At 35.0% G+C, this 10,960-nt stretch overlaps 1 protein-coding gene across 1 annotated transcript; it reads right to left on the bottom strand.

Moving 5' to 3' along the window:
- Positions 1-1,807: 1,807 nt before the first annotated feature.
- Positions 1,808-4,459, bottom strand: LOC142175814 (uncharacterized). Its single transcript, XM_075242814.1, has 4 exons — positions 4,219-4,459; positions 3,568-3,620; positions 3,375-3,446; positions 1,808-2,065 (listed from the first exon to the last, which is right to left on the bottom strand). The coding sequence occupies exons 1-4, from the start codon at positions 4,457-4,459 to the stop codon at positions 1,808-1,810; spliced, it is 624 nt and encodes a 207-aa protein (XP_075098915.1).
- Positions 4,460-10,960: the final 6,501 nt, after the last annotated feature.

Genomic DNA, 10,960 nt, shown 5'->3' with positions numbered 1-10,960 from the left:
CAGTTGCAAGATTAATGAATCATGTTATTATCTGAACATTCTCCACGTGTTAGAGAAATTGAGTTGAGGCTCCTATTAAGATCACGTTTAGGCTACGTGCCAATATTTTGGGGCCCATGGGGTTGTGATGTTATTGAATTAATTGTTCAAAAATATACATTTCACACTCAGTAATATTTGTCCATTGTGAGGATATTTATGGGATTGAGCTGCGCGACGCATCAAGACATAATGTCTTTATACATTACTATTTTATGGATCGGGGCTACCCGCCTGCAGCAGGCCTTATAGGCTTTACTATTTTATGGATCGGGGTTGCCCGCCTGCAGCAGGCCTTATTGACTTTATTATTAAATGGATCGGGGCTGCCCACCTGAAGCAGGCCTTATTGACTTTATTATTATACGGATCGGGATTGCTCGTCTGCAGTAGGCCATATCGGCTTTATATAAGGCTTGGGCTGAAGGAGCCCCTCCGGAGTCTACACACCCCGAGTCAGCGTAGATGATTATATATATTCGGGATAGATTTTCCTGGGCATGGACTTGCCTTACTAATTTATATTGTACTGAATTTACCTGGACATGGATCTTATCCGTATCATTTACATTTGGGGATAAATTACCCCAGGGCTGGATTGGCCTTATACGATACTGAGTGACTGGCTGTCAGTCGATGTGTATTTATATACGGGTTGGAACATCCCTGGGCTGGATTGGCCATAAACAATACCGAGTGACGGAATAATTGGTGACCAATGTTTACTTAAAGTCTTTCTACTGAGATGTCGTATTCCTCATATAATGCAATATTGATGTATTTCACTTGTATTGAGTTTAATTGTTGAACTTGAAAGTATGCCTACCTTGTTGTACCATTATTTATACTGGACTGTACCTGCAGGGCTCGTCACTACTTTCAGTCCAGAGGTTAGTCTTGTTACTTATTGAGTTAGTTGTACTCATACTACAGTCTGCACCTCGTGTGCAGATCCAGGTGCTCCCGGATACGGCGGCTGCTAGATTTCGAAGTTAATTTTGTTGGGAACTATCAAGGTAGATGCTTGACGTCCGTAGACTCGATTCCTTTATTGTTTAATTATTGTACTGTTCTATATTTTCATACAATGATTTTTATCTGTTAGACTTTGTATTTATTTTAGATGCTCAGGTACTCAGTGACACCGGATTTTGGGAGTGTTTGTATATGTATTTGTGAGTTCTTCTTCCACTAAATTTAGATATTATGTTTTCAAACTTAAAAGATATGGTGGTTTATTGAGATTGTCGGCTTGCCTAGTATTGAGATAGGCTCCATTACGGCGGGTGAGATTTTGGATCGTGACACATATATATAGATAAATATATAAATACATTGGAGGGGGACTTCACCTTACCTCTGTTACTATGTAGGTTGAGCATCCTCAAACCTTTACAAAATAATGGATACATACTTCCATTATAGCTCACAAAATAGTGAATTGAGAGGGCTACTAATCCCTTTTCTATATTGCATAATTACAAGCATATCAAGGAATATTAAATTGATATCTTCTGCCCAGGCTCCTGTCTAAAAAAATGGTATTGTTGGATTGTTCCATTCTAAATGAAGGGAATTATAATATGTCCGTATTCTCCTCTAGCCTCCTTTGGTAGTTGTTGCAGATTGTGAAACCATGTCATATGTCTAACTTTTAAGCCATAATTTGATAGGATATCAACAACTTTGTTTCCTTCTCGATAGCAATGTGCTATTATCCCATCGTCCATAAGTTCAAGTTTGTTTCTCAAATCCAAATTTATATCAATTAACTTCCATGGAATTTTAGCTTTTCCAAGCAACCAGTTAACCAACAACAAAGAGTCATCTCCACAATGATATTCTTGTATCCTTTCTCTATACACCAATCTAATCCATCCTTCAGAGCCAATGATTCTGCCATATTATTTGTGATAATACCAAAACGGACTGCATAAGCAGCTAATAGTTCATCATTATGATTTTGAATAATTCCTCCTCCTGCATTAAGGCCTGGGTTGCCTTTAGAGCAGCCATCAGAAGTGATCTTGACAAATCCCAGGTTTGGGGGATTCCATTTAACATAGATACAAGAGATAGAGAACTTAGCAGTATTCACAATATCACAAAAGTTCGCCCAGTTCAGATAAGGAATCACTTTAGGAAATCATTTATGAACAATCATACCAATTTGTTGTTGTATCTTCCAAATAATTCTTCCAGTGAAAATTCTATCATTCTCAAATCTGCATTTGCATCTAGCTTTCTAAATTTGCCATATAATAATTTTAGGAAGAGCCCGGTGGATCAATTTTAGTAATGGTTTTGAGGTTTTCATAAACCACCATTTAAGGACATGTTTTCTAATAGTAGTTGCAGTTTGACTCATCTGGACCCCAAAAGTTTGATTAAAATGATGCAAAATAGGTCTGCACATATCACTCCCCGTAAAAATATGTTCTTCATCTTCGATACTTGAGTTGATACAGCATGAACATTTGGATGGGAATTGGAGTCCAAATCTCTTCATATTATCATCCACGTGGATCTTGTGTTTGAATAATTTCCATAGGAAAAAAGAAATTTTGAAGGGAATCTTGTTATGCCACATCAAATTATTAACCAAAGTAGTATTAGATGATTCAAAGCAGAGCTACAATTGAATTTTCCATCTTCTGATAAAGTCCATATTGGATAATCATGTAGCGCTAGAGAATTAATTTTAACTCCCAGGATATGTTGTACAACCCAGCATGTAGTATTTGAGCTATCTTTCCCACATTCCATTCTCTGTTGATCATGAATGAAGAGACATGAATTTTATTTGATGTAGAAGCGTCTCCAAACTGTGCAAGTTGTCCCAAGCATGTCCTGTTATTCCACCAGAAACTTGCATTTCCTTCATTTATTTGCCACAGAATCAAATGATCTACCCTCTTTTTTATCTCCATTAATCTTCTCCAGGTGTGTGAATGTAGGTAAGACCATTTCGTAGGTATAGGGTGTATCCTCATGGAGTATTTGGCTTTCATGAATTCAGCCCATAGTGAATCTCTGATTCTGAATTGCCACCAAAACTTAGCAACAAAAGTATCAGCAATGTCTTGTAAAGACCTGAATCCAACTCCTTCTTCACTTGTTGGATAGCATAATGTACTCTAGGATGACCAATGATATTTTTGCTTTCCTTCACTGCTTCCCCAGAAAAAATTGGCAAACACTCTTTCGATATGTTTTATTATTGTCTTTGGAGGTTGGCAGATTGACAAAAGATGCGCTGGCATAGTTAATAACACATGTTTAATCGGGATCATCTTCCTTTCCGCGGATAGTAAGTGACTATGCCAAGTTCCCACCTTCCGAACAATCTTAGTGTCGATATCAGTAAAATAATGGACCCTCTTCCTTCCCGCATAAATTGGACATCCCTAATGAGTAATAGGAAAATCTTTACGTTGAATGTTCAAGCAGTTTTCTACTATGGATATCCTTCTGTAAGATATGTTATCTCCTACCTTAAAACAACTTTTGTTCTTATTGATTAGATGCCTTTTCATATTCATTCAGTTGCTCCATCACCAGATTCAAAGATGCAATCTTTCCTGAAGAGAAAATAATAATATCATCAGCATAAGATAAATGATTAATTCTAGGTCCATTAGTATTCATAGTGAAACCTTTGAACCTTGGATTTTCAAATAAAGAATTTAAATTTCTAGAAAGTACTTCTGAAGCTAATATAAATAAAGAAGGGGATATAGGGTCTCCTTGTTTTACTCCTCTCTCAGATTTGAAGAAACCATATCTCTTCCCATTTATAATAATTGGATACACATGTTACATAAAAGATTCCAAATTATATTTATCCATTGTTCCCCAAATCCCATTTTCCTCATTACTGCACAAATGAATTGCCAGGATAGCCTATCGTAGGCTTTGTTCATGTCTAATTTGATAACAATATTTTCTCCATTATTTGGATTTTTGATATCATGAATGATTTCCTGGGCCACGAGTACATTCTCACCAATAGTCCTGCCTTTGACGAAGCCACTTTGGTTATGAGATATTATTTTGGGAATGAACTTGGAAAGTCTAGCATTTAAAACTTTAGAAACACTCTTTTATGAAACATTACTCAAACTAATAGGTCTTAAATCTAAAAAGGTTTGAGGCGTCTCAACTTTACTAAGTAGGTACTAGTAAAGAATTTAGGCATCTGCTCCCCATTGATTAATTCTTTGACCTTGTCCGTTATGTCATCTTTGATTATATCCCAAAACTTCTGAAAGAAAAATCGATTAAATCCATCTGATCCAGAGGTACTATTAGGATCCATACTAAAGACAACTTCTTTAACTTCTTCTTGTGTTGGAGCTGTAATTAGAAAATCATTGTCCTCTTCCGTAATTATCTTAGGGATATGTTGTAGGATTCTCATGTCAATATCTTTGTCATCTCTAGTGAATATCTTCAAAATTAAAGGTTACATGAGGTGCATATTTGTCCAAACCTCCTTAAGTTACATGAAGAATGAAAGTTCATCCTTGTATGAAAATGGCATACTACACATGATTTCTTTATTAATCATTCTCACAACAAGTAGAGAATGTTATTCAATTACTACATGATTCAAGCCCTTAGTAATACATGTTATCAGAGGCGGATCCAGAATTTAAATGAGTTCAACTTTTAATTTTTTTAGTATTGAACTTATTATAATTTTAAAGTTATGGGTTCATATATACTAATTTTGCAATTTTAATGAATTTTTTCATATAAACTTTTTTAGGGTGTCGAAAGTTATGGGTTCAATTGAACCCATCGAGTATACACTACATTTGCCTCTGCATGTTATTAATTTTAATAAAAAACCAGAAAACAAGTGAATGCTTATTACCAATGAAAGAACAAAAATATTAACAAATGAAAAACATAGAAGAAATCTGGAAAGAAAGCATAAGACTGATGCAGAACAATGAGGTCTTTTCATTGTAATTTGAGTTACAATTTATAAGGAAAACTTAAACTACTAACTTCGTGGTCCTGAAAATCAGTAGATAATCTATTGAAAACTAACAAAGAGACTAGGAAAAGAAATAACTTCAAAATTCAAACTAAGTAACTGCAATAATTCAAAACTAAACTACAGTTAGCAACTAATACTCCTCCTTGCTTTAGGATCTGCAGACACCAAGTTTCCATCTCAAAAGACTCGAACTTGACTGACAATGGTTTGGTTAAAGTATTAGCTAATTCATCATCTGATTCGTAATAAATGAGAGTCATCTCCCATTCTTCTTGACTTCTCTCAAGAAAAACAACTTAATGTTAAAATGTTATGTCTTTTCGGGTGTGTTTGGTACTAAGAATTTTTTAATTTTTTCATATTTTGTTAGCTTAAATGTTCTGGAAAATATTTTACTCATGAACTCATTTTTCTCCAATTGTAGGAAAATATTTTTCCTATCAAGAGAAAGAAAAATATTTTCTAAAACTCTTGTTCAACCTCCCCACCCTATTATCCATTCCCACCTACCCCCCACACCCCACCCTAACCCACCCCCACCCCCGCACCACACCCACTCACCCCTACCCCAGCCCTGCCCTACCTACACCCTAAATAGAATTATTATTAAGAGTAATTGTTTTTCATGTTGTAAATAGAGGACTTTCTTTTTCATTTCAACAAAATGAGTATTTTATTTCATGATGTAAAAAAAATATTCTCTATGGAATGTAATGATGTAGGGATTCATATGTAAACATAGTATCTATTTAGATAGGCCCGAATGACTTGATTTCAACAAAAACAAAAGTAATTTTTTTTTATGATGTAAAAAAAATATTTTTTTTCATTGCAACAAAATAATGTAGTAAAAAATATTTTCTTTCATTTCAACAAAAAAATACTTTCCTTTCATGACGTAGAAAAAATATATTTTTCATTTCAACACAATGATGTAGTAAAAAAATATTTACTTTCATTTCAACAAAATAAGTATTTCCTTTTTATGTTGTACTTTTTTTGTTTAAATCAAAGAAAATACTTTTTTTATATCATGAAATAAAATACTCATTTTGTTGAAATGAAAAAGAAAGTTCTCTATCTACAACATGAAAAAAAAGTTCTTTCATTTAAACAAAATGAGTATTCATTTCCTTTCATAATGTAGAAAAAGTATTTTCTTTCATTTCAACAATATGATATTGTGAAAAGTATTTTATTTCATTTCAACAAAATAAGTATTTTCTTTTCGTGATGTAAAAAAATATTTTCTTTCATTTCAACAAAACAATATAGTAAAAAGTATTTTCTTTTATTTTAACAAAATGAGTATTTTCTTTCATGATGTAGAAAAAATATTTTTTTTTATTTTAATAAAATGAGTACTTTTTCTATTTTGGAGAAAGAGTACTTTCTTTTTCAACAAAAAAAGAGTATTTTCTTTTTAGTTATGGAGCACAAATTTCGACGTTGTTTTTGCAAGAAAAAGTAAAGCAACACACACTACTAAAAATTACAAATTTGCGACTGAATAATTCCGACCGATTTAATTCAGTCGTAATTTTTGATTAATTCGGTCGAAAACTTTATTAAAAATACATGTTTCTTTTTAAATTTTTGGCTCAAAATTGCGACTGATTCGGTCGCTTAATTACAAAATATTTTTTTTATGATTTGCGACTGAATCAGTCGCAAATATTAAAATTTTAAAAAAAATTAAATTAACGGTTGTGACCGAGTTGGTCGAAATATACAATTAAATCGAGGTCTGACTGGTCAACAGCATTTGCGACCGAATCAGTTGCAATTTGAAATTTCAAATTTCAAATTTGCGACCGATTCGGTCGCAAATCTTTTTTTGTAATACACCCTAACCCGTTTTTTCTTCTTTCTTCTTTCTTCTCTAACTTTTTTCCCTCTCCTACCCTCTCCTCTTTTGCCCCCACCCGTTCAATTTGTTGATTTTATCCGCTAATCTAACCATATTAGGTATGATTTCCCTCTCTCTCACTCCTCCTCTCCCTCACCCGCTCCATTTCCCCCGTCCAGCCCTCCCCCCCAAATGATTTTCCTCGATCGAAACATTAAATTTGTATTTTTTTTATTTCTGGTCAGCGACTGTATCAGTCGCAAAACTAGCGACTAATTCGGTCGTAAATTACTTTAATTCAAATGTCCCGTATTATTCAATTTGCGACTAAATTCGACGCTAATTTTGCGACTGATTCAGTCGCTAATATATTGCGACCACGTTTTTTCCGACTGACACTTTTCAGTCAGAAATCCGTCGGAATAATATGCTTTCCGACTGATTTGACGATCACAAATTTGCTGTTTTTTAGTAGTGACATTAGTTCCTTTGGGTTTGTGTGGATTTTAAAAGAATAATTAAAATCTTGAAAAAAATAGAGTCATGAGAACGTTAAATATTTGGGTTGGGGGGGGAGGGGGGGGGGGGCAGGAAACACGAGGATTTGGGGAACAGGAAATATTATTCCTAAAAAATATATTCAACTCTCTAAACAAACACAAAATATTTTCGAAAAAAGTTTTCCACTCACCAACCAAACAAGGGATAAAAAGTGATAAAACAACTCATTTTCCATAAAAACATTTTCTTCTTACCGAACACACCCTTCATGGAAAACTGGATTATAAGAAATAGCTATTGATTGTCACAAATCTTTCGATTGAGCTATTGTATCCTACTTTTTCCCTTAAGACTCCACCTTCTCCGGTTCTATCATTATCACCCTTACAGCAACCATCGACATTAAGCTTGAAAGTATTTGGTCTAGGCTTATTCCACGTGACCATCCTTACCTGCATTTTGGGCTTTCATCTCTCAACAGCTGCACACAGTTTAGACCATAATCTGCTTCTGTCAAAGTTAGGATATTCACTGACAAGGATCAGTGATATCAAGTAAATGACTTGGTTTGGCTGATCACATATATTTCCTCTCTAATCTTTTAATTTCCCCCCTTTTATTTCATATAAAAAAATCTAATCGTTGCATCATTTTCTTAGCAGTTGTCAATCTTTAATTATTTAAGAATTACACCTTGAAATGTCTTCTGTAACTGGTAATTCATAATCCACTCAAATACACTTCTCTCCCTTCTTATCCTTTGTGTTGGGTTGTTAATTTGTTGTGGGTTCTGAATCATTCGAGAGACGCAGTCTGGGAAGAAATCAAAGAAGGAGTAATTTTTTGGAGAGTTAAAGAACAAGTTAAGTAAATTTTTGCCGGAGATAGTGACGTAGAAGTTGGCAACAACATTGGAGAAGATTAAACCAGGTGTATCATTTGAATATTTTAGGGTGTATTATTATAAACAAAACATTGTTCATTTACTTACATATGAATTATTGGAGGACCTGAAAGGATCAATGTATTTATGTTGAATACAGACGAAATATTCTCAATGGAGAAGTTTCAAAAATTACAGTACAACCTCTTGTCCAAAAGCATTACCACCATTGTTGAGGTTTTGTTTTTAAGATGAAATAGTCTTAAAATGAGGGTGAATGGGAAATGGAGGGAAAATGAAATTTTGAGTAAAATTTTAAGTTTTCCCCTCTTGACAATGAGACATTGTCCCATATTGGAAGAGAAAAAGATTTTTGGTGGGTATATATATAATTGCTCTTCTTGTAGCTCTTAAAGAGTTAAGAAGAAAGCAAGCCTCGCGCCGTCGTCGTCGTCGCTCGCTCGGCTACGGCTACGGCTACGGCTACGGATTATCCGCATTTGTAACGGATATTTTCCAATCCGTGTATTGATCATTTGGCAGCCGCCTAATGCTCTTCCCACCATGAATGTGCTTGCTCCACCATGGAGGGTGGACGATTGGTCTTCTTCAACACTGGCTGCTCCTTCCTCTCAGCATTTCCATATGATTTTCTGAGTTTCTACTCCTTCGTTCTGCATTGTTTTAACTTCAAACAAAGCAACTGTAAGTGTGATTTGCTACCGAACTTTGTGTTCGCTGAAACACTGGGGTTTGAAGTACCGCTACACCAGTGTGTGATTCGTTCTATCCTGGGAGAAAATAATCCATTACCTTGGGTACTAGGAGGGGATTAAATTCCTTAAGGAAACACTGTGAATTCAGTGGGCTCGAATTAATTACTGTTTCATTACGTTAACTTATATTTTGCAGAATTATTATTTACAAATACAACAATATTGGCGAGACTAACAATCTTAAAGAATTTAATATTTATTTCTGTATTTGTGTTATTCGTATTATTCTGCAAACTAAAACCTTTGTGATTTTGTGTACTCCCGTTTTGGAGAGTAAAGCCTTTGTGGCATTTTGTTGGAGATTAAAATCTACGTGATTTTTACTCCTGTTTGAAAACGTGTATTAAACATTTGTTTGTGTCATTTTTTTTAACAGAAAAAATGATGACTGAAAGTGAAAACCAAGCTGTTCCGATGGTGACTGCCAACGCATCGACAAGCCGAACACCGGCGTTGGCACCGGCAGAAAAACCCAAAAAATTTTCCGGGATTGATTTCAAGCGCTGGCAGCAGAAGATGTTCTTCTACTTAACTACGTTATGTCTACAGGAGTTCATCAAGGAAGATGTTCCTGATCTGCCAGATAAAACTCCAGAGAATGAACGCTTTCTCGTGATTGAAGCGTGGAAGCATTCTGATTTTTTATGCAAGAATTATATTCTTAGTGGACTGGATGATAATCTGTATAATGTATACAGTAGCGTGGAGACGTCAAAAGAATTATGGAATGCGCTTGAAAAGAAATATAAAACTGAAGATGCCGGGATGAAGAAATTCGTTGCCGCAAAATTATTTGACTACAAAATGGTAGATAGCAAGTCTGTTATTACCCAAGTCCAGGAATTGCAAGTGATTATTCATGATCTACTTGCTGAAGGTCTTGTCATCAATGAAGCATTCCAAGTAGCAGCAATGATTGAGAAGTTGCCTCCGTTGTGGAAGGACTTCAAAAATTATTTGAAACACAAACGAAAGGAAATGTCCCTTGAAGATCTCATTGTTCGGTTGAGAATCGAAGAGGACAATAAAGCTGCTGAAAGGAGAGGCCGTGGAAATTCAACAATAATGGGAGCAAATATTGTTGAAGATAACAAAAAGAGGAAGAAGGCTTCTGGTCCGAAATACAACCCAAGCAAGAAGCAGTTCAGTGGAAACTGCTACAACTGTGGGAAAATCGAACACAAATCTACGGAGTGTCGTGCTCTGAAGAAAGACAAGAAAAGGGGTCAAGCAAACATGGTAGTAAACCATGATGATGTTGATAACTTGTGTGCCATGCTTTCTGAATGTAACTTGGTGGGAAATCCTAAACTGTGGTGGTTTGATTCAGGAGCCACTCGCCATGTTTGTGCAGTTAGAGAAGCTTTTGCTACTTATGCTCCTGCTGGACCCAGAGAGACAGTTTATATGGGAAATGCTTCAACAGCAAAAGTTGAAGGATATGGGAAGATATTTCTGAAAATGACTTCTGGCAAGGTCATGACTTTGAACAATGTCCTTCATGTTCCCTAAATGAGAAAGAATTAAGTCTCTACTGGACTTCTTGTTAAGCACAGTTTTAAGTGCGTTTTTGTGTCCAACAAGATTGTCATAAGTAAGAATGAAATATTTGTAGGAAAAGGTTACCTCACCGAGGGCCTTTTCAATCTAAATGTAATGGTTGTGGAAAATAATAATAATATTTCAGCTTCTTCTTACTTACTTGAGTCAAATGATTTATGGCATGTACGTTTGGGTCATGTCAATTATAAAACCTTGCAAAAAATGATTAACTTGGAAGTACTGCCCAAGTTTGAATGCGAAAAATCAAAATGTCAAACATGTGTGGAATCTAAGTATGTTAAACATCCTTATAAGTCAGTTGAAAGGAATTCAAATCCTTTAGACTTAATTCACACAAATAT

Source organism: Nicotiana tabacum, chromosome 22 (assembly GCF_000715075.1).
Source record: "Nicotiana tabacum cultivar K326 chromosome 22, ASM71507v2, whole genome shotgun sequence".
NCBI lineage: Eukaryota > Viridiplantae > Streptophyta > Magnoliopsida > Solanales > Solanaceae > Nicotiana > Nicotiana tabacum.
The sequence above is the reverse complement of the archived record's forward strand: the minus strand, read 5'-3'. Positions and strand labels throughout refer to the sequence as shown.

Coding starts and splice junctions, on each gene's coding strand:
- LOC142175814 (XM_075242814.1), bottom strand. CDS start 4,459: ATGAGAATCCTACAACATATCCCTAAGATAATTACGGAAGAGGACAAT. Junction 3,447..3,567: donor AACTGAATGAATATGAAAAG/GCATCTAATCAA, acceptor ATTACTCATTAG/GGATGTCCAATTTATGCGGG. Junction 2,066..3,374: donor ACACTAAGATTGTTCGGAAG/GTGGGAACTTGG, acceptor GGATTTGTCAAG/ATCACTTCTGATGGCTGCTC.